Consider the following 23,070-nt stretch of genomic DNA (forward strand, 5'->3'; position numbering starts at 1 on the left):
ACAGAGTCTTAACCACTGGACTATCAGGAAAGTCCCTAACTTTGTTTTTCTAATGTTGGGTTTCCCTTCATATATCATGCCAGCAAAACAAAATAGGAACTGCTGAACTTAGAATCACAAAAGAAGCTACTTGGAGAATATAACTGTTCTCCTTAGGATAAAGAAAAACATCTTTTACATATAGGAATAGCACTTCATCTCACACGCTAGTAAAGTAATGCTCACAATTCTCCAAGCCAGGCTTCAGCAATACGTGAACCGTGAACTTGCAGATGTTCAAGCTGGTTTTAGAAAAGGCAGAGGAACCAGAAATCAAATTGCCAACATCCACTAGATCATCAAAAAAGCAAGAGAGTTCCAGAAAAACATCTATTTCTTCTTTATTGACTATGCCAAAGCCTTTGACTGTGTGGATCACAATAAACTGTGGAAAATTCTGAAAGATATGGGAATACCAGACCACCTGACCTGCCTCTTGAGAAACCTATATGCAGGTCAGGAAGCAACAGTTAGAACTGGACATGGATACAAAAAAAAAAAAAAAAGAACTGGACATGGAACAGCAGACTGGTTCCAAATAGGAAAAGGAGTATGTCAAGGCTGTATATTGTCACCCTGCTTATTTAACTTATATGCAGAGTACATCATGAGAAACGCTGGGCCGGAAGAAGCACAAGCTGGAATCAAGATTGCCGGGAGAAATAACAATAACCTCAGATATGCAGATGACACTACCCTTACGGCAGAAAGTGTTGAGGAACTCAAAAGCCTCTTGATGAAAGTGAAAGAGGAGAGTGAAAAAGTTGGCTTAAAGCTCAACATTCAGAAAACGAAGATCATGGCATCTGGTCCCATCACTTCATGGGAAATAGATGGGGAAACAGTGGAAAAAGTGTCAGACTTTATTTTTTGGGGCTCCAAAATCACTGCAGATGGTGATTGCAGCCATGAAATTACAAGACGCTTACTCCTTGGAAGGAAAGTTATGACCAACCTAGATAGCATATTCAAAAGCAGAGACATTACTTTGCCAACAAAGGTCCATCTAGTCAAGGCTATGGTTTTTCCAGTGGTCATGTATGGATGTGAGAGTTGGACTGTGAAGAAAGCTGAGCACTGAAGAACTGATGCTGAACTGTGGTGTTGGAGAAGACTCTTGAGAGTCCTTTGGACTGCAAGGAGATCCAACTAGTCCATCCTAAAGGAGATCAATCCTAGGTGTTCACTGGAAGGACTGATGCTGAAGCTGAAACTCCAATACTTTGGCCACCTCATGCGAAGAGTTGACTCATTGGAAAAGACCCTGATGCTGGGAGGGACTGGGGGCAGGAGGAGAAGGGGACGGCAGAGGATGAGATGGCTGGATGGCATCACTGACTCGATGGACATGAGTTTGGGTAAACTCCGGGAGTTGGTGATGGACAGGGAGGCCTGGCATGCTGCAATTCATGGGGTCACAAAGAGTCGGACATGACTGAGCGACTGAACTGAACTGAGCTGAACTGAACTGTAACTTTGTATAGACCCTGCTAGGGATGAATCTGCTTTGACCTACTGGTTGCTATCAGCAAGGAGACTGCAAACAAGTATCAGCTGGCAGAAGAGAGGATTAGTTTACTTTGGTTTAAGTCCCAAGGTGCCAGAGAAATGTCAGATATTAGACTGGATTACTGATCCTCGAATGTGGCCCTTCTGCTTCCTCATCCAAGGTGGTACTGACTTGAGATGACCCCAAATTCCAGAATGGATGACCATCCTGACAGAACCTAGGAAAAGGAAGTAAAAAAGCCTCTGCTTCATCGACAAAATTTAATAGTCATGGTATAGTAAGCAGTTAGCTCACTGACCCTGGATTACATGTTAATAAGTAGTGGTTGCTTACAAGTCAGTTGTCAGGATTGGAGGATTTGACTCAGGCTGAATAGAGTTCCCGCTGTATCAAGTCCAAAATATATGATTAATGTTAAAGTCAGGTCCAATGTTATATCACTTTACCCAAATAACATGTGTCCATAATTCCCCAAAGAGGATGCAAAACCCAGACCACATACCACCCCAGCCAGCCTTACTTGGATGGATTATTTGATTGTATACAACCAGTCAGTGTATACCATTTTGGGATATGCTACCTGTAAGCATAAAGATATAACACATTTCCAAAGCCAAGACTGATTTTCTGTAACTCAATAGTACTTCTTAGAACAGAAATACTTAGCTGATCATGAGTATACTGTAGCCCAGTGCAAGGCCAAACCTTCTTTCAGTGATGGTATATGTGGAAGTTAGGCCTTTAAAGTTGCCTCACAAAACAGTGTACACACAATTGGTTCTTAGAACTAAAACCTTATTGTCTTTTCCTTCCTTTCATCTCATCCTTTATTGATGTTCAACTTTGCAATTATCTTCCTTCAGGAGCTGGGAGTGGAGGAGAAGGCACTGGTACTCTACACTGCCTATGTGTTCAATAGACATTTGATAAATATTACTGGCTGACTTCTAGTCAGCTGGCTATGGAGAGAAATGGGCACTAAACTGAGAATTATCAATTAACACGAAAAATAATAAAATACACTAAAGTATTTTCTTTCTCAGAGAGAAATCCTCTAAGGGATGAGTTGCTTTCTAATCCTGTCAGTTGTGAGGTTGAGAAAGGGAAAGTATCCAAACCATTCTGGTTGAGGAGGTAAGTACGGAAGCAGATGACATCTCCGACAAAGGTAAGCTTGGTGTCTGGCTCGATGGCGTGCTCTACAGAAACAGGGATATAATCTGCCATGCCTGGATGCCTCCGGTCCCAGAGCCCCACAATTGTCACCCCTCTGTTCACAGCCTGGGCCATGTAAGTATAGTTCCTATTCCCTGGTCCAATGAGAAGCAGGTCATCTCTGAAAGCAGACATGAAAGGTAGAAATCTCTGAAAAGAGTCAACAGTTCTGGAGTCAGACCCTATCACAACATTTTATATTCAATAGCTCAAAAGAATTCAGATGGAATTCTACAGTGGAGAGTACACAACTAGGGCCAGGGATCAGGTCTATTACATTTATATACATGGTGCCCAGCTAGGCCATTTTTCTTAAAAAAAAAACTTTTTTTCCAGTTTGGCTTTTTGATAATACTCCAGTTGGCTCCCTATAGGAGTTTTATATGAACTAGGACTTGTCAAATTCAAAACATATTAAAACTCTTCTTCATTGAATAATTAATTCTGGTCTTTCCTCCATTTTTAAAAAAAGCAGATAGTTTTTTGTTTTGTTGCTTTTTCGGTCATGCCGCCATGTGTGAATTTCGTTCCTCAACCAGGGATTGAACCCAGGCCCATAGAAGTGAAAGCATGGAGTCCTAACCACTGAACCTCCAGGGAAGTCCCAATATTAAAGTCAACTGTCCCTCCCTATCTTAATAAAAGAAAGATCAGATTCCAAGTGCATAACATGAGAAGAATTTACTAGCACTCCTATATACCAGGCTAATCTACAAGACTTCTGCCATAGTGTTAACACCATTCCTTTGCCTTCCATACCTGTTTAAAGCCAGATAAAGCTGGGTATTGTGTGTGTGGAATTTCTCTCCGATGCTATTGTAAAACTGAACAATGAAGGTAAGAGACATGCCCAAGGGAAAGGCTGATAGGGTCCTTCCTTGAGCCGTGTATAGCTTGGGGTGGCTGCTCATTCGCAGGTATGTCACTGGTGCTACCTGTGGGAGACAAAACCTATTGGTACAGAGCAGAATGCACTGGAGGGGAGCTATGACCATATTCTGAGACTTATAATCAATGATAAAAATCGTGTTCCTCTTTGTAGGAAGTAGCTAGCTCTTGATTTCAGATGACTTAAATCAGTGAAAAAGAAATATGACAGTACAGGAAATGGCTTTTAATTATCGGTGTGTGCTCAGTTGCTCAGTCATATCTGCCTCTTAGTGACTCCATGGACTATAGCCCACTGGGCTATAGTCTCACTATGGCATGGATCCTCTGCTCATGAAATTTTCCAGGCAAGAATACTGGAATGGGTTGTCATTTCCTTCTCCAGGGGATCTTTCCAACTGAGGGTTCAAACCCGTGTCTCTTGCATCTCTTGCATTGGCAAGTTGATTCTTTACCACTGTGCCACCTGGGAAGCCTCTTTTAATGATTAAAGCAGCAGAAATGTGAAGCAAAGCTGGAGTTTTTTAAGGAATGGACTGTATTTCCTCTTTCGTGAAGAGTGTCAATATTTATTGTTAAGGAGAAGACTCTTGAGAGTCTCTTGGACTGCAAGGAGATCCAACCAATCCATTCTGAAGGAGATCAGCCCTGGGATTTCTTTGGAAGGAATGATGCTAAAGCTGAAACTCCAGTACTTTGGCCACCTCATGCGAAGAGGTGACTCATTGGAAAAGACTCTGATGCTGGGAGGGATTGGGGGCAGTAGGAGAAGGGGACGACAGAGGATGAGATGGCTGGATGGTATCACCAACTTGATGGACGTGAGTCTGAGTGCACTCTGGGAGTTGGTGATGGACAGGGTGGCCTGGCGTGCTGCGATTCATGGGGTCACAAAGAGTCGGACACGACTGAGCAACTGAACTAAACTGAACTGAATCGATAACTTATCAAGAATACTATAGATTGTGCTTTTGCACTATAACAGATAAAGTAAGGGGAGTAAAATACTGTGATACAGTAAGGGAAGTCCAGCTTTGAAACCCAGCTTTATCATTTCATATCTTCATTTAACCATTCTAGGTTTTTTATTTCTTATCAGTTTAATAGGGCTAATGATGCTTGTATAATAAGGTTTTAGTGGTGGGTAAAAAAAATATACATAAAAGGAGCAACACAAGGCTGGAACATACTAGATTTTTAATGTCCCAAACATTTTGTTTTAGACTAACTTATTTCTAAGGTCTCTTCTAATTCTAATTTTTTTTAAAAAGTCTAAAAACGTTTAAAACATATCAAAAAGCCTAATTTTGATAGTAATAGTTCTGCATTTCTCCCATACCAATCCTTTTGCCAAAGTTGCTCAGAAAACAGTCATACCATTTTGAGATTAATCTCTTTTATAACAAGGACTCTAAAGTCCACTTTAATTTGATGGTTCATGTCAAGATTGTCCTCTTATGTTACAGTTCATTTCTGGCTTCCAGAGAAGTTTCTAGTTCTAAACAAAGTAAATCTGCCTCTTAAGGCCATGGTATTCCTTTTATTTTTTTGAGTAAGCCCCTGAACTCACCTGAACCCCAGTTATAGTTGTTTGGTTTACTCCAAAAGGTTCTGTAGAAGTGACTTCTAACACAGCAGTACCTGCAATGGAACCAGCTTTCAGGAGCCCTTCACCATCCTCCTCAATGACAGATGAATTAGGGAAACACTTGAGAACACGGGAACTCACAAAGGCGGCCCCTTCCCTAGGGAATAAATGGGGGCAAGTGGCATCTCTTGGGGCTCTGACTGATCAGAAAAAAAGGAGTAGCAATTGCCTAGATCACTGTTAGAGGCTGTACTCAGAAAACTGCTTGATTCTCCTTGTTGTGTAGTTATTTGTTCCTCAGGTAAAAGTCAGCCTTTGGATTATGCTTATCTCCTTAAAAATCAAATGCTATTATATATTTATCATTAAAAAATTATTCAGTGAAAAGAATTAAAAACAGGTAAAGTCAGCTTTTCACATCTGTGGGTTCTGCACCACAGATACAACCAAGCACAGACTGAAATTTTCAAAAAGTTCCAGAAAGCAAAATTTGAACTTGCCTTGGACTGGTGACTATTTACATAACATTTATATTGTATTAGGTATTATAAGAAATTTAGAGATAGTTTAAAGTATACAGGAGGACGAGCATAGGTTATATGCACTATAACCTATAAATTCACTATAAATACTATACCATTTTATATAATGGATCTTTGAGTCTGCAGATTTTGGGGGCAAGGGTGGGTCCTGGAACCAATCCTTGGTGGATGCCAAGGGAAAACTACATTCAAACAAATACTTGTACATGAATGTTCATAGCAGCCCTATCCACAATAGCTAAAAGGTAAAAACAAACCAAAGGTCCACCAATGGATAATTGGATAAACAAAACGTAGTATATTCATATAATGGAATATTATTCGGTCATAAAAAGGAATGAAGTACCCATACATGCTACAGCTTGGATGAACCTTGAAATTACATTAACTGCAAGAAGTCAACACAAAAGGTCAGATTGTATGATTTCATTTACATGAAACATACAATATTTAAATCCACAGAAACAGCTGATTAGTGATCGCTAGGGACTGAGAGGAGAGGAGAATGGTGAGTGACTGTTTAATGGGTATGGGTCTCTGGTGATAATGAAAATGTTTTGAAACTAGAGGTGATGGTTGTACAATACTGTGTATGTACTAAACACCACTGAATCAGACAATTTAATTTTATGTTATGTGAATTTCACTTCAACTAAAAAATTTATTTGTGGGTTAGAAAAATCACCTAGAAGGCAATAGTTCTTTCATGTGCAGTGTTTCACTGAGGGTAAAGTTAGATCCTAGCCTATCTTCTTCTCTATTCTCCTTACCTGTTGGTATGGAGTTTGAGCTGAGAATTCATGGGCATCAGAATTTGTTCAGGTTGGCACTCTGGATAGAAAAGTTGAAGTTTTTCAAATACCTGAAATGAGAAAATGATGCTTTCCTCATTTCTGGAAAAGACAAATGATGACCTTTACACACAAATGGACAAACTACAAATCAAGTCTGCCTGACTGCAATTTAGCTCAAGTTCCACAATATTGCTTTCCAAAATGAGCCAGGCATTTAAAACATATTTAGGTGGTCTAGAACATATAACCTAACATAGCCTGTTTCTGACTACAAGGGACTAGGCTTAGTTTGCATTTACCATATCCCCTATATTACTTAGATATTAGTATAAAATGATTTTGAAATTTCTAATTTTAGTTCTAGTAATCTAAAAAGAGATTTGAGAATGAAGAACCTATAGTATTAAATTAGCAAGGGCACTATTTAGGTCTTCTACTTCCCAGTAAAGTGCTTTTTCCTCTACCCCTCACTAAATCAGAGAACCAAAACCAAAACAAAGGATAAAAAGAAAAGAAAAAAATTAATCCCAAGTTCAGAGGTAGAGAAACTTATTTCCTCTGTACAAAATATATTTTTTCTTTGAATTCTAAAAACAGTAGGGCCATTTAACTTTCAGCTTGAATACATCTATAGCAACTTCATACTCTTACACCTTACCAGAAGTTAGGACAGGATTTCATTCTACCTGTGAATATAGTTAAGTGGAATGTATCATAATATCTATATTAGGCAGAACAAATCAGAAATTGATTCCTCTTTAGTTATCATGGTGTTTGTATACTATTCATTGTGTTGGGAGTTGAATGCATGTGTTGTAGTTTGTAAGGTTAATACTCATAGACAAACAATTAGCAGAAATAACAAAGATCTAGAAACCCTAAGCCTATTTTAGAGATCCCTCTAGCAATTTCTCTATCTCTATCCAGACAAAGCTCTTCATGGAATATAAGAGAATATAACTTTCTTCTCCTCGATAAACAAAAACAAGATTTAGGTTTGGGACCTTACCAGGATCTGAACTTCATCAGACAGTTCTAATGAATTCCCCTCGAACTGTCCAGATGAACTGTTCATACAGTGGACAGTGACTTTGATATTGGTCCGACCAGCTGCTTTTGTGTGGACAACCATGGCAAAGTTATTCTCTACTGGAAGTTGCAGAAAAACCTAGACAGTAAAGGGATGGATTAATAAACACTGTGCCCTTCCCTCTTTGTTGAAAATAGCTAACCAGAAGAATTAAGAGTTCCAGATTTATTTTCTTTCTTCATTTAAAAATTTTTTTAATTATTTATTTATTTATGGCTGTACTAGGTCTTCACTGCTGCACGTGGGTTTTCTCTAGTTGCAGAGAGTAAGGGCTATTCTCTAGCTGTGGTGTGCAGGCTTCTCTACGTGGTGGTTTCTCTTGTTGAAGATTGTGGGCTCTAGGATGCGTGATTTTTGGTAGTTTTGGTGCAGTGGTTTAGTTGCCCCATGGCATTTAGGATTTTCCTGGACTAGGGATTAAATCTGTGTCCCCTGCATTGGCAGGCAGATTCTTATCCACTGTGTCACCAAGGAAGCCATTCTTTTTTTTTTTTTTTTTTCCTTTTTGTGGCCACACCACACAGCATGTGGGATCTTAGCTCACAACCAGGGATTGAATCCAGGTCCCCTGCAGTGAAAGCACCAAGTCCTTATCACGGGACCACCAAGGAATTCCCCCAGGGCTTACTTTCATATTTGTTTCTTTTCATATTCCCAGCAACACAGTCACCCCTAAAGTATACTTCTGTGTTCAGTGCTCAACTAATTCTGGAAAGATTCCTATACAAGAATTCTCATCTTGAAGTCAATTACTTGATAGGAGAAGAATGCAAATGAAAAAAGGGGTTTCCTAAATGGGTTGAGACAGTAGAGCCTGAGATGAGAGAGAATTTAGGCAATCTACTCCTGGAGTTCAGAGTGACAGCAAGGGAGAAAGAGGACAAGAAAGGGAAACCCCTGTTTAGGACAATGTTAAAACTAGCTGACAATTTCTCTATTTGCTTTACTTCTAGTCTAGTCTAGACTAGATGAGGATTAGACCTTGACGGACTTCTGGTGAGAGAGAAGGGAGGTCCAACACTAAGGCAAATGTTGAAGTAGGCACTTGCCTACCTTTTTGGCAATTTCATTCCTATCATTCATTTCATGTCCTGTCTCCTCTGCCTTTTTGCTGTCTGGAGCCCTCATCACCTTCCTTTGCTCACTTGACTCAGGAGTTCCAAATTCCAAAATCACCTTTCCCTCCACCCCTACATAAAAATTCTCGTTTCCCTTGTGCAGATTTTGATCAATTGTCTGGAAGAAAGTTTTATGCTGAAGAACAAGTGTTTTATAATTTTTTGATTCAACTGAATTTCTAAATGGTGACACCACAGTGCAGAAAGTCTACCTTGTAGGACGTTAGAGACCTTTCTTCCTTTTTTGTTGCAAAAAAGTTTTAATGTTTCCATTTGGTCCAAGGTTTGGGAGAGGGCTCCAGGATAGTTGAAAAGCTGCCTAGTGGTTATAGAGAAGGGCTTCTGGTGCCATGCAAAAGCCCTGACACCAGAGGGGCTCCTCAAAGGCTGCGGGGCTCCAGAGGCTCCAAGTCATGCTTGAGGGTGAGCCTTTAGAAGAGACACCCACCCAGTTCAATCTGAGGACCAACCAGCCTGTGGAGGTTGGTCGGGTGATCACCATTTTCTTGATGAGTTTTACCTCTTCATCTAGGACTCAGCTCCCTAAGAAGTCACAGAGATGGGGGTCTGCATGGGCAGAACCCAGGTCATGGAGATCCAAAAGGGCCTGGCTCAGGTTCTTCTCCATGAGTGCAGAGGCTTCCATGGGATTCTGGGTTTTACCCACTCATCTTCAGGTGCTACTGCAAGTCTTGAAAGAGGGCGTAGCCACTGTGCTGGTTTTGCATTTTCAAGAGATGCCCGTAGTCCTCGCCCTGCTCATTAGCCAATTTGAGGAAAAAGTGGCCCATGCCCTCCAGAACTATATCACTGCAGTTGAAAAAGAAGCCCACAGAGAGGTAGGTGTAGGAGGCCCACAGATGCTTGTTGACCAGGTGGTTGATGACAGCCTCCATGTCAGTGGAATAATTATGACAAATCTAGGAGTTCACAGTTGATCGGTAATAAGGAGTTAAGCTCAAAAAATGATGTTGGCTGGTCCCTGGTGATCGCGGACAGCTGAGTGACTGATTCCAATGGTTGCAACTGGAAAAAATGTTGGCAGGTGGTAGGAGGCTGGGGCAAGGGAGTGTCCTTGGGTTTGTTCCATCCAAGCACTGTTGAAGCAAGAAACAGATCCACGGAACTGCCAAATGCACTGCCAATTACAGACCTTTGTATTTGCCCATATAATCACCCAGTTTGTCTATGCGAGGTCAAAGCTGGGGAAGAAAATCTTTGTGTAGCTCTCAATCATTTCTTCTGTTAGAGAAAAGAGTGCTTCTTTAGACGAGAAAATTAAAGGAGGGAAAAAGTAGAGCAGGTGCTAATAAGGCTTATGCCATCCCTTCCTTTCACACAATTCCTATTTGCTATCCCTTTTTTTCCTATTTGGAAAAAAAGCCAAATCCTTCTGCAGAACTCTACCAAACTAAGTACAGTTATATCTGTTTTCAGTTCCAAGTATAACCAGGCTTTGCACAGTCCATGATAGAAGACCCAACCATGAGAGTTTCCTTAGATTATAGGTTTAGGATATTTTCAGAAAATTGGAAACTTTTTAATTTTTTCATACTTTTCTAACTGGCTCCAGAAATGACTTACTAATTGTAGCTTCTATAACCCCTCTGATCTCTTTTAAGGTCTAACTCTAATTCTTTGTTTTGGTAGGCACTGAATTGTGACCTTCTAGGTATCTTGGCCCCAGGTTTCTTCCAGATCTAGAATCTTCCCTCCAGACCTAGGTGGCTGCCACTGATCCTGGACCATCTTGGGTGGGTTCCATTAAACTGATGATCAGATAATAGTGTCATGAAGTAGGTAAAATTTGTCTGTAGTATCCACTTCATTTTTTTTTCTTTTCCAGATTTCAGAGTAAGTGCTAAATGCATTAAAGTATAAAGGCTATTTTTTTAAAAAAACATAAAGATTCATGTTGCATTGTGGACTTCCTCAGTGGCCATCATGAGGGGCTTTGGGCATTTCAAAAGCAGCAGGTGCTGAATTTGGAGGAGCCAGTACCACCATGGAAGAACAGTTTAATTAACTGTCCTTAAATTTGCCATTGATATAAGGTGCTCAGTCCAGAATCAGTTGCCAGTTGGTGGCCCACACAAGCCCTATGGCACCCACAGCACCCTACGTGCATGAGGGAAGATTCCAGTTCTTCCCCAGCTCCTAGTAGCATGGGCCCAGAAATGTGCTCAGCATCCAGCTTTCTTAAGTCTTAATGTCAACTGCCCATCATGCAGCACAAACATGATTATTAATATAATTAAGTATGTCTGAGTATGTTGAAAGATTATATCACATATTTAAACTCTATGTATAAATACTTTATATTCATAACATGTTATTCATGTAACACAGTTATTTATTCACAAATGCAGCATTATATAACAGCAAATGTATCAAAGGAAGCAATGCTTTCTTAAGCATTGCTCTCTTAAGAGTTCTTTCCAATAAGTATGTTAAATATTGTGTAGTATTATATGAATACTCAAATTTGGATTCTTCATATGATTTTCAGGTTTATAGCATTCACAGATCAGAAAAAGAATAAGTAATAATGTTGTGTAGTTTAGAAGGAAGTCAGTCTAAAACCAAGAATGAAATAAAATAAAATCCCTAAGGTAATATATTAACAGATATGTTCATACCTCTGAATGCCTGGGCACTAAATCCAGTACATCCCTTTTGCTCATGGACCAGTGGAATGTGAGCCCAGGGTTGGCACTGCTGAAGGAGAAAGGGGTCTGGGTACTGGTCACTCCCATGACATAAACTGGCATCTGAAAAGGAAGAGTGGTTTTGTGCTATACCTCCTGTCCCTCTGGCATTATCAACATAATGAACCTGGAGCAGAACCATCATACTGACCTCAGTAGCTGTGATGAGTCGAGTTGCAGCTGCAAGGATCCTAACAGCCCTTAGCTGTACAACCTCAATCTGTACTTCATCCTGCTCAACAGGGTGGAGAGCAAGCTTAGGTTAAGAGGGAATGTCTCTGGGGCAGACAGAGATGCTTATGACAACTCATTTGATTGCTGTTGTTTGGGGCATTCAACAACAATGACAACAAAAATATGCCATATATATGGGCTTTTTGTTGTTATTCTTGAAACAATTTCTTAAGCATAGAGACTATGTCTCATAACAATGTCAAATACTCAGTGAGTTTTTCACTAAAGATTACATATTCCCCATGGACTACTGACACCCTCCCCATCACTACTTCCTCCTCCACCTCCCAATAAGATTCCTAGATGGAAGAGCAGAAGCAGAGCAGAATAAAGAACTGATACCTGGGAAAACACAATGACTTTTCCAGTATCTTCGTTTACTGTCTGAATGGTGCCATGGACCACAGCTCTACCAACTACCTTCCCTGTAACTTGGCCCCTCCTATTAACAACAGCCACGGTCTGATTACTGATGGAGAAATGAATGATGGATTGAGGCTGAGGGCCACCTTCAGACATCACCTGAAATTTAAACACACCAGTGAATGCTGGAGTTTGAGGAGAAGTCACATCTCCTTTTCCAACATTCTGTCTGAGCAACTCAACTTCTTCACCTTCCCCCACTTTCCAACAAGCATTTGCCATATCAGCTCAAATGCAGATGAAATAGAAGTGCTATAAATAATCCATGGGATTCCAAGCAGTAGTTTATTCCATGATTATCAGAGAACAAAGAAAATACTAATTTTCTTCTTTATCAGATCCTGTTGTACTTGGTTGAGAGTGGACAAGGGAAGGCCAACAGGAAGAGGTGTATATGTGTATTGGGGTGGGGCAGAGGTGGGATGAAGAGAAAGGCTCATTTTTGGCTTTAGGATCACCTGCATCATGTTAGTTGGAATCAGTGTCATTTTCTCTGGAACAAGTCTAAATGGAGGAAACACCTTGAAGGAGAAAACCAAAAGGACAACAGTGGTTAACTAGAGTCAGCTTCACAACAAATGATCATGCAGCTTATTCTAAGGGGAAAAAAAACTCCTAATTATGTACCATGATGTTATATACAAAGACAGGTATTTTATTTTATTTATAACACAAATTTTCATTTTAATAGCAAAAAATTATAAATTACTTAAGTGAAAATGCTTAAATAAGTTATGCATCCATTCACTGGAATAAAAGTGGTCATTAAAATTATGTTTACAATTCTTTTTTTGCCCATACTTCACAACTTGTGGGATCTTAGTTCCCCAACCAGGGACTGAACTCATGATGTAAGCAGTGAAAGCACAGAGTCCTAACCACTGGACATTTATAAAACTTATAAATTTATAAACAAGATGAAATATGAATTTTGGGTGAGATAATTTCCTTACTTCAATTTGCCGAGGGGTTGATGTGAATTTTCTCCCCATCTTGTCCCTGGCAATAGCTACAAGTGTGGTTTGCCCAACAGTGATAGCTCGAAGGATATAATTTTCAGAGTATTCATCTTGTTCCTCCATTAGCCTGAAAAGACCCATGAATATCTAGGTGAAAAAGATTTGTTTTTAAGATTGGCCAGTTATACATCTTTCTAAGATGCTTGTGGGATCTTAGTTCCCCAACCAGGGAATGAACTCAGGAAAGTAGCCCTTAGAATGCAGAATCCTAATCACTGGACTCCCAGGGAATTCCCAATCTTCTGCTCATTTTAACTCAGGTTAAGAGGAACTGCCAGAAAATAACTTTCAGAGTCAAGACAAAGTTCATAGCAATGGCGGGAAGCTCCTGAAGTGCAAATATTTGTTCTAAATCTCCAAAGGAATAAGGGCAATATAAACATAGCCTCACAAAACTACAAATACTAAATTGCCTCAGAATTTCTGTATTTTTTCTTTTGCAGAGGGGAATACCAGTGCAATACTCTTCTAGATGGAGTATTTGAAGGTCCTCAAGCCTGAAGCATCCCCAAAGGATATCATCCAAGAAGTTCCATAAAATAGAAGTGTTAATGAGACACATATTAGTCCCAAAATAAGACATCTGAGGATGTGAAAGGGGTATTTTGTCAAGAGTTGAATATGGGAAGAGAATGTGGGCTGAAAGATACTGTGACAAAAAAGGAAAGAAGAAAATCTGAAATAACCTAAGGGAGAGATAACCAGGCTACCAGGAGGGATATTTTCATGATAATAAATTTACGGAGAAAGAGGTATTGAAATGGTACTCACGCCAGGGTCACAATGGCAGAAGCCAGTTGCAATTTGAGCTCCATGTTTCTGAAGTATTTCTTTCGGAATGGGCGTTTGGAAGAGCCAAGAACCCTCACAGTTACTAACACAGTTTTACCTATTTCAACCTGGTAGTTAAAAATAAAAGTTAAAAAAAAAATTCAAAGGTAATTTAGTAAAGCTGTCTCATTTATGTAGGGCACTTTAACACAGAGGTGGCAAGCCCTTCGGTTCATGCTAAAAGTTCTTGATCAGCCTTTGAGCAAGTAAGCGTAATCTATGTATAGTCTTTTCGGACAAGGCAATGGCACCCCACTCCAGTACTCTTGCCTGGAAAATCCCATGGATGGAGGAGACTGGTGGGCTGCAGTCCATGGGGTCACTAAAGGTTGGACACAACTAAGTGACTTCACTTTCACTTTTCACTTTCACACATTGGAGAAGGAAATGGCAACCCACTCCAGTGTTCTTGCCTGGAGAATCCCAGGGATGGGGGAGCCTAGTGGGCTGCCATCTATGGGGTCGCACAGAGTTGGACACGACTGAAGCGACATAGCAGCAGCAGCAGCATGTGTATTCTTTTAAGCTGTTCTTTAACACTCTGTCTTCATCATGATTAATGTTGGAATGGTGTTCTTTAAGGGCAGGTATTTCCATTAACATTATCAAAGGGCCTGGCAAATACACACAGTAGCTGAGCACAGACTATATTAAGTGATACTAGTGAGTGAGAATGACACCTGCTTCCCTTAAGAGATAGAGCAAACATTTCTTACCTTGTCAATCAGATCAAGCTCCAGCTCTTGTATGTCTGACACGGTGAGGTGAGCCACTGCTGGACCCAAGAAAGCCAAACACAGATCATAGACCTCCAAGGTGAGAATTCCTGGATGCAATGGAACTAACTAGAGGGAAGAAGATTGCAGCTGGATAAAGAAGCAAATATGCTCCAAGCATAATCAGAGCAATTATTTCCATCCAAAGTAGAAAATATAATATCTTACTTTCTTTGTGATAGGAACTCTGAGAAGTTACATTATAAGTTTCAGGCATAGCATAATATGTCCCCTTAAAGTGACGCTTCAGTTTGTGGCAAAATATGTACCCTTAACAAATATTTATTAACTGATAAACAGCAGAGTTTAAATTGACTGATTTCAAGCAGAATCCAACATACATAGCCAGTTTTTAAATTATGAACAGGGAAAGGATTCAGGAAGAAAATCAGGTACATTTACACTGCAATCACAAGTAGGGAGAGAGAGCACAGGGTGGACTGATACTTTGTTTTTCCTTCTGGTACTACATACAGCTCCTGCACAGCAGTATGGTTTTTTACATCCTTTGCTGGCACACAGGGCCTCAATCTCCCCTTTTAAAAAGCAACATTATGACTACAGTAAGTTAAATTCCTTTGAGCTCTTTGAAGGAAATAAATACACATGTTAATTTAAGGTACACTTTTTATTACTGCAAGTCAACTAAAAGAAAATCCTTTGGCATATTGACTATGGAGTCAGATTAATATTTTGAGTTGCCATATCTGGCTGAAAACACCATATACTCAAGTTATAAAGTCATTAGTATATTTAACTACGCACATAGTTCTGTGCTTTGAAATTTATAAAGTTAACCTTATTTTTAAAATTTTTATTTGTTTTTTAATTGGTGGAAAATCACTTTACAATTTTGTGTTGCTTTCTGCTGTACAACAATATGAATCACCCATAATTTTATATATATATATATATATATCCCTTCCTTCCTGAGTCTCCCTCCCCTTCAGCAACCCACCCCTCTAGCTCATCATAGAGTTCCAGGCTGGACTCTGTGTTATTTAGTGACTTCTCACGAAGTGTCTTTCTCACACATGATTGTGTATATATGACAATGTTACTTTCTCAATTTGTCCCACTGTCCCACTTTCTCAATTTGTCCCACTCAATTTGTCCTTACCTTTCCCGACTGTGTCCACAGAATGGTTCTGTTCATCAGAACCATTTTTCTAAATTCCCATATATATGCATTAATATATGATACTTGTTTTTCTGTTTCTGAACCTTGTTTTAATGGAAATCTTTAGTTAGATGTCTCCTACACTGTTTCCACTCAATCAGAACCAAACATTTCCCCATATTATATGCTATGCTCAGTCGCTCAGTCGTGTCCGACTCTTTGTGACCCCATGGACTGTAGCCCGTCAGGCTCTTCTGGCCATGGGATTCTCCAGGCAAGAATACTGGAGTGGGTTGCCATTTCCTTCTATAGGTAGTTATAAAAAAAAAAAAAACAAAACTCTTTTTTTTTGTTTAAGAATCTACATAGGTTAAAAAAAGAAAAAGACACAAATGTTATTCTTTGTAATAAGTTTGAAATGCCCAATAAAATTTTTCCAATCATTCTGCTAAGAATGAGCTTTGACCTGAGACCATCAATCTGGGGATATTTCTGGAACTCACCTGGACAGAGCTTTCTGCTTCCAGGTAAGTGATTGTGACAATATCTTGCTCACTACTGTTGACTAAAAAATAACCAGATCCTTCCACAAGGCTAAATATTTCCTATGGAAAAATCAAGACAAATAATATTCCATTCCCTTTGGATTGTAAATATTTCAAAGTAATTTCCACTTATCTAAGAAAGAGTATGACATTAAAAGATTAAAATCAACAGACCAAAGACCAAATATAACTATTAAAGTAGAGTGCCGCGCGAGGGCGGGCATGATAGTAAGGTGGGTAGGCTGTCTCGCGGCTTTAGGGCGGCTTTGTTGCGGTTTCTCTCGTGCCAGGGCGCTGCAGGAAAGTGGGGCCTGGTCAGTGCTTTGTCTGCGGATGCGATGGCGCTTCTCCGGGGCGTTTGGGGCGTGCTGAATGCACTGGGAAAGTCAGGAGCGGATCTCTGCGCCGGCTGTGGCAGTCGACTGCGCTCCCCCTTTAGTTTTGCGTATGTTCCAAAATGGTTTTCATCCAGCTTGAGTGGTTATCCAAAGAAGCCTATGACTTCATACGTTCGATTTTCTAAAGAACAGCTGCCCATATTTAAAGCTCAAAACCCAGATGCAAAAAATTCAGAACTAATTAAAAAAATCGCCAAGCTATGGAGGGAACTTCCTGATTCAGAGAAAAAGATATATGAAGATGCTTACAGGGCAGACTGGCAGGTATACAAGGAAGAAATAAACAGAATTCAAGAACAACTGACTCCAAGTCAAATAGTATCTTTGGAAAAAGAAATCATGCAGAAACGTTTAAAAAAGAAAGCGTTAATAAAAAAGAGTTAACAATGCTTGGAAAACCAAAAAGACCTCGGTCAGCTTATAACATTTTTATAGCTGAACGTTTTCAGGAAACTAGGGATGGCACATCACAGGTAAAGCTGAAAGCTATAAATGAAAACTGGAAAAATCTCTCTAATTCTCAAAAGCAAGTATATATTCAGCTTGCTAAAGATGATAAAATTCGTTATTATAACGAAATGAAATCCTGGGAGGAACAGATGATGGAAGTTGGACGAGAAGACCTTATACGTCGCTCAGTTAAATACCCAGCCAAAAGTGAGCCTGAGAAGCTTTGAAGTAGAAGATTGAGTTATGTTCATAACGGATAGACATAAGAAACCAACTAGGTCCCAATACCCGAAGCTGTTGTAAAATTAGAATGGATAAAGTTGGTGAACATTTATATTTAATTCCTTTTCTGTAGCCCTCGGACTTCTGCCAGCCAATTCAATACATTTGTATTGGTGTCTTGTTTTTGAAAACCCAAACAGATAAGAGTTCATGTGGAATTTATTTTGTGTTTAGGAACTACTGAGCATCAAAATAATACATGAAATGTAGCAGTGAATCACTTTACCTTTGATAAAGGTAAATCAGACTGTGACGTTTTTTTATACATGATGACTATGGAAAAAATATTCTTGTTTCCTTATATTATGGAAGCAGGAGTTTCCTATTCATAAGTATCTCAAAGTTTGTAGAAGCCATAGCGTTCTATGATATAACTGCATTTTTAAAAGAGCATCCAGAACTCATGCTGGTAAATTCCAAATCCTGGGTATAATTCATATTGTAGTCAGAGCTGATGGTTGTACAAGTGAGGAATTTCTGGTGTCAGTTGCAGCTTTTATAAAAGGGATAGATTTATAAACCTTTTCTTCATTATCTTTTTCCTAAATTAAAAACTAAAAAATTATGTACCAAATCTATGCATATTATTTTATATTGCATAGAATAAAAATTATGTGTTTCCTAATTATGTTTTAAGGTGAAACATTCATTTTATAGCTTTCTGGGATTTTCGTTTGTTGTTTTAAACAAAGTAGGAGTTTGTATACTGAATTATTTTTTCTCTTATGTAAATATATTTATCCAGAAAGTAAAAAAATAATAATAATAATAATTAAAGTATTAGTGCTAAGGATAATTATTATATATATTATATATGTATCAGTGATTTTTAACACATAAGTGAGCTTTTTAAATTTATACTGTTAATTTTAATAACCTAGAACTCTCCCCTCCAACACAATTCCATTTAGCTAGAACCATACAGCTCCTACCTTCACATCAGGGTGGTCATAGATGGTGGCATTCTCAGGCAGTACTGTTACGTCATCTACCAGGAGCAGCTCCACAGCCACAGACCTGGGCAGGTTGGAAAGTTCCTAGAAATGTAATAAGAACCATAATGGTAAATATAAACTTTTAATTCCTCATCTCAGTGCGTAAGGATTCCAATACTCTTTCAAGTGCCAAAGACAACACAATCCACAAAGGTGCATAATTCTCAGATTTACATCAGTTGTATTTATAGTTACATCAGCTATATTTATAGGCTTCTGCTGCTGCTGCTGCTGCTGCTAAGTTGCTTCAGTCGTGTCCGACTCTGTGCGACCCCACAGACGGCAGCCCACCAGGCTCCCCTGTCCCTGGGATTCTCCAGGCAAGAACACTGGAGTGGGTTGCAGAAGCCTTAAATTTCAGTTAATTAATATTTTTCACATAACAGTCTCCACTTACCTTTGGACTTTTCTTCTCTGAATAGCCCACAAAATTGACTCCAATGAGTACAGTCCCTTTTATCTGATGTACTTTAAGGATCTGATGACCTGGAGACATGCAGAAAAATACCCTGTGAGAAACAAAAACACATAAAATACAAAATGGTCCCCAGAGAACCAAACTCTACCATAATTTTTTCCAAATGGTATTTTATTGGAGGGAGAAAAAAAAAATCACACACACACAGTGATTAGGAAAATATAAAAGAAACAGAAAACTGAGGTTTTGACCCAGAGAGATGTTATGGGGAGGGAGGTGGGAGGGGGGTTCATGTTTGGGAACGCATGTAAGAATTAAAGATTTTAAAATTTAAAAAAAAAAAAAAGAAAACTGAGGTTTTGTGCTGATTTTGCTGACCTTGGGCAATGTTTATTTCTCAGTTCCTTTATTAAATGGGAGATTGAGAGGCAAAAATCTAAAATTCTTTCCAGTTCTAATGGCTTGTGAGTCCAAAAATAAGCTGACAGTAGTGTATGGGGAAATTTTTGTTTGATTTAAAAATAGAAGTGAGAAATAAAGAGAAAGTCCTTTGGGACTTTTTATGCTTCTAAACTGTTATGTGTATGTAAATGTTATGGCAGTCCCTTACTCAAAAATTTTAAATGGCTAACTAGTCCTTATTAGAGCAATTCAAACTCTTTACTTAAACTGGTATTTGAAGCCATCTATAATCTGACCTTGCTTTACTCATTTATTCTTTTCAATTTAACTAACATGAATCTGCCACTTTACTGAGGTCAATTCTTATTATATTCTCAATAAATGATGATCATGCATAAATCTGCAGAACATTTTCTCATGATCTTACATACATTCATTCAAAACAAAGATTAATTAAGGGTCTACTATATGTTAGGTACTATGGCAGTAATTAGGATGCAGAGATGAAGACAACACTATTCTTACCTCCAGAGAAACCCACAGCTTAGAAGTATGTACAAAGCACATAATACAGAATATGTAACAGCACAAAGGAACATTCTCCTTAGACTGGGAATATAGAAGAACAGAAAATTCCTGGATTACTAGAGGAAGAGTTTAGCTAAGCAAAGATGCAAAAATCAAAAAAATAAATTAAAAAAGAGAGAGAGAAAATACAACTTTTGCAAAGGAAAGAGGAATGACATGACTCGTCTCATCATGGTTAAGGATCTAAAGTCATTGAGTTTGAGAAAAGTGTAGAAACATGTGGGTGGTAATTAAAGGTGAAGCCAAAGAGCAGGTATGGGTTGGTATGTTAAGCTGCATGGACGTATCTGGAAAGACACCGTGACAACACTGGTAACAGTACAGCCAATAATTAAGACTATACTATAGGCTATGATATCAGAGAGCTTGCGGCTTCATCTATTTCTTGTTATGATTTCAGGGCCTAAAACTCAGCCTAGAATATAATAAGAACTCAATAAATGTTTAATGAAGGAGTAAACTTACTAAACAGGGATAATATGTCAGTCTCCCATAACTGCAATGAGGATAACAAGAAAGAATGTATATATCAGACTTCCCTTATGGTACAATGGTTAAGAATCCACCTTCCAATGCAAGTGGGTTCAACCCCTCGTCAGAAAACTAAGATCCCACTTGCTGTGGGGCAACTAAGCCCAGGAGCCACAATACTGAGCCTGCCACTCTAGAGCCCATGTTCCACAAGAGAAGCTCCCGTCGTGCCAGAACTAGAGAAAGCCCAGCCACCACAGCTAAGACCCAGTGCAGCAAAAAAAAAAATTAAAAGATAAAAATTAAAAAGTATATAAAGTATTTAATGTAGTACCTGGCATGTCATAAGAGCTCAACAAATTACTAGACTTAAACTATTTTAAAAAGAATTTTAAGACAGAGTTTTGTATTTATTCTTTAGAAGGATCATTCCAGACAGTAGTATGCAGGATGGATTAGACTGTAGGAGAGACACACAGAGATCAGTTAGGAGGCTACTACGGTGATATAGGATAGAGGTTATGAGGATATTAGTGATGAAGTTAGAGAGGAAGGGATAAAATAAAAAAAAACATTTAGAAATAAAATGGATGGTATTTGGTGATTCATCATTACAGGGTATAACAAGCATCTCTTTCTTCCCTACCACTTTTTACATTAACTGTATCATATTATTGGTATTTTAATGTTATAGCATCATATACATATTAGTACTATGATATAGTATGTAGTTAAGCCCTTAAATTGGTCCTGAGTATATAAACTCCCTGGTGGAGGGAGCTTCTTCCCTGGTGGCTCAGAGGGTAAAGAGTCCGCCTGCAATGCGGGTGATCCAGGTTCTATCCCTGGGTCTGGAAGATCCCCTGGAGAAGGAAATGGCAACCCACTCCAGTACTCTTGCCTGGAAAGTCCCGTGGACAGAGAAGCCTGGTAGGCTACAGTCCATGTAGCAAAGAGTCGGACATGACTGAACAACTTCACTTTCACTTATAAACTCCCTGAGGGTAAGGAAAAGGTTAAATCTTATTTCTCTAATGTTTCTCTTTTTATTTTTTATTTTTGGCTGTGCTGGGTCTTTGTTGCTGTGAGCAGGCTTTCTCTAGTTGTGGCGAGTGGGGTCTACTCTTCGTTGTGATGCGTGTTGCGGAGCATGGGGTCTAGGCGTGGATTCAGTAGTCACGTCACACGGGCTTGGTTGTCCTGTGGCATGTTGGATTTTCCAGGATCAGGGACCAAACTTGTGTCCCCTGTATTGGCAGGTGGATTCTTAACTACCACCAGGGAAGTTCCTCTCTGGTGTTTCTTTTTTTTTTTTTTTCTCTCTGGTGTTTCTTACTCAACTGAATGGTTACCTAAATGGGAAAAGAATTTGAAAAAGAATAGATACATGTACATGTATAACTGAATCACTTTGTTGTACACCTGAAAACTAACACAACATTGCCAATCAGCTATGCTCCAATATAAAATTCAAAGTTAAAAGAATGAATGGTGGGTTTCCTTGGTGGTCCAGTGGTTAAGAACACACCCTGCAATGCCAGGGATATCAGTTTGATCCCTAGTCCAGGAAGATCCCATATGCTGTGGAGCAAGTAAGCCCATGTGCCACAACTACTGAGCCAGCATTCTAGAGCCCGTGAGCTGCAGCTACTGAGTCCATGCACTGCAACCACTGAAGCCCGTGTGCCTAGAGCCTGTGCTTGGCAACAAAAGAGCCACTGCAGTGAGAAGCCCGCACACTTCAATGAAGAAGAGCCCCTGCTGGCTGCAACTAGAGAAAGCCTGTGTGCAGCAACGAAGACTCACCACAGCCAAAAAATAAAACAAATAAATCTTAAAAAAAAAAAAAAAATGGTTACCAAATGTTCACACCAGAAACCTAAAATTATCCTTTGAACCATTTTCTTCTTCACTTTTGGGATCAATTTGTGTTAGATTGTTATATTGGGCTTCCCTGGTGGCTCAGTGGTAAAGAGTCTGCCTCCAATGCAGGAGAAGTGGGTTTGATCCCTGGGTTAGGAAGATTCCCTAGAGGAAGGCATGGCAACACACTCTAGTATTCTTGCCAGGAGAATCCCATGGACAGAGGCGTCTAGTGGGCTACAGTCCATGGGGTAGCAGAGTCAGAGCTGACTGAAGCAACTGAGCATGCACTCAGATTGTTATACTAATGGCTTGCAGTGGTATCCATGCTCTTGAGTAGTCCTGGCCCACCAAGACTCTGGTTTTGGCCAGGTGACTTGTTTTGGGGAACAGAACCTCAGCAAATGTGATACCAGCAGAGGCTTGATGAGTGACTGCCCATGAGGGCTTTTTGCCCTCTTAGAATTTCATCTTGTGCCTCTTGCTCTCTCTCCAAGTAAGTCTCACTTGACTTACCTAGTTCATTCTTTCTATTTCTTCTTTCTGCCTTACCAGAGTACATGTTACTTTCTCAGGGCAGCCTTCTTTGATCTAAACTAAGTTAGGTTCTTCTGTTATAAATGCACCCCACATTTTCACTTCAGAACATCTAACACAATTGTAATGTTTAAAGTCTGCTTTTCCCAACTGGACTGTAAGTCTATGAGGGCAGAGGCTGTGAGTGTCTCATTTACCACTAAACCTCCAAGCAGAGGGCCTTACA

The 23,070-nt window shown here is 39.4% G+C and overlaps 1 protein-coding gene and 2 pseudogenes across 4 annotated transcripts in view; 1 reads left to right on the top strand and 2 right to left on the bottom strand.

The window, feature by feature from the left end:
• The window catches only part of NUP210L (nucleoporin 210 like), an 85,265-nt gene that overhangs the window by 13,975 nt on the left and 48,220 nt on the right, over window positions 1-23,070 (bottom strand). For all 4 annotated transcript variants that reach the window (XM_069542916.1, XM_069542925.1, XM_069542910.1 and 1 more), the window contains exons 13-27: window positions 18,963-19,051; window positions 18,503-18,607; window positions 16,399-16,500; window positions 14,716-14,844; window positions 13,940-14,067; window positions 13,103-13,235; window positions 12,608-12,670; window positions 12,069-12,248; window positions 11,644-11,724; window positions 11,424-11,555; window positions 7,586-7,744; window positions 6,553-6,644; window positions 5,223-5,397; window positions 3,524-3,699; window positions 2,668-2,885 (exon numbers count right to left, since the gene is read on the bottom strand). In XM_069542916.1, coding sequence (XP_069399017.1) covers window positions 2,668-2,885; window positions 3,524-3,699; window positions 5,223-5,397; window positions 6,553-6,644; window positions 7,586-7,744; window positions 11,424-11,555; window positions 11,644-11,724; window positions 12,069-12,248; window positions 12,608-12,670; window positions 13,103-13,235; window positions 13,940-14,067; window positions 14,716-14,844; window positions 16,399-16,500; window positions 18,503-18,607; window positions 18,963-19,051 — 1,962 coding nt within the window. The remainder of the gene's footprint in view (window positions 1-2,667; window positions 2,886-3,523; window positions 3,700-5,222; window positions 5,398-6,552; window positions 6,645-7,585; window positions 7,745-11,423; window positions 11,556-11,643; window positions 11,725-12,068; window positions 12,249-12,607; window positions 12,671-13,102; window positions 13,236-13,939; window positions 14,068-14,715; window positions 14,845-16,398; window positions 16,501-18,502; window positions 18,608-18,962; window positions 19,052-23,070) is intronic.
• On the bottom strand, window positions 10,807-10,974 carry LOC138929736 (cytochrome b-c1 complex subunit 10 pseudogene; annotated as a pseudogene).
• LOC138415133 (transcription factor A, mitochondrial pseudogene) lies at window positions 16,648-17,603 on the top strand (annotated as a pseudogene).

Source organism: Ovis canadensis, chromosome 1, assembly GCF_042477335.2.
Source record: "Ovis canadensis isolate MfBH-ARS-UI-01 breed Bighorn chromosome 1, ARS-UI_OviCan_v2, whole genome shotgun sequence".
Taxonomy (NCBI): Eukaryota; Metazoa; Chordata; class Mammalia; order Artiodactyla; family Bovidae; genus Ovis; species Ovis canadensis.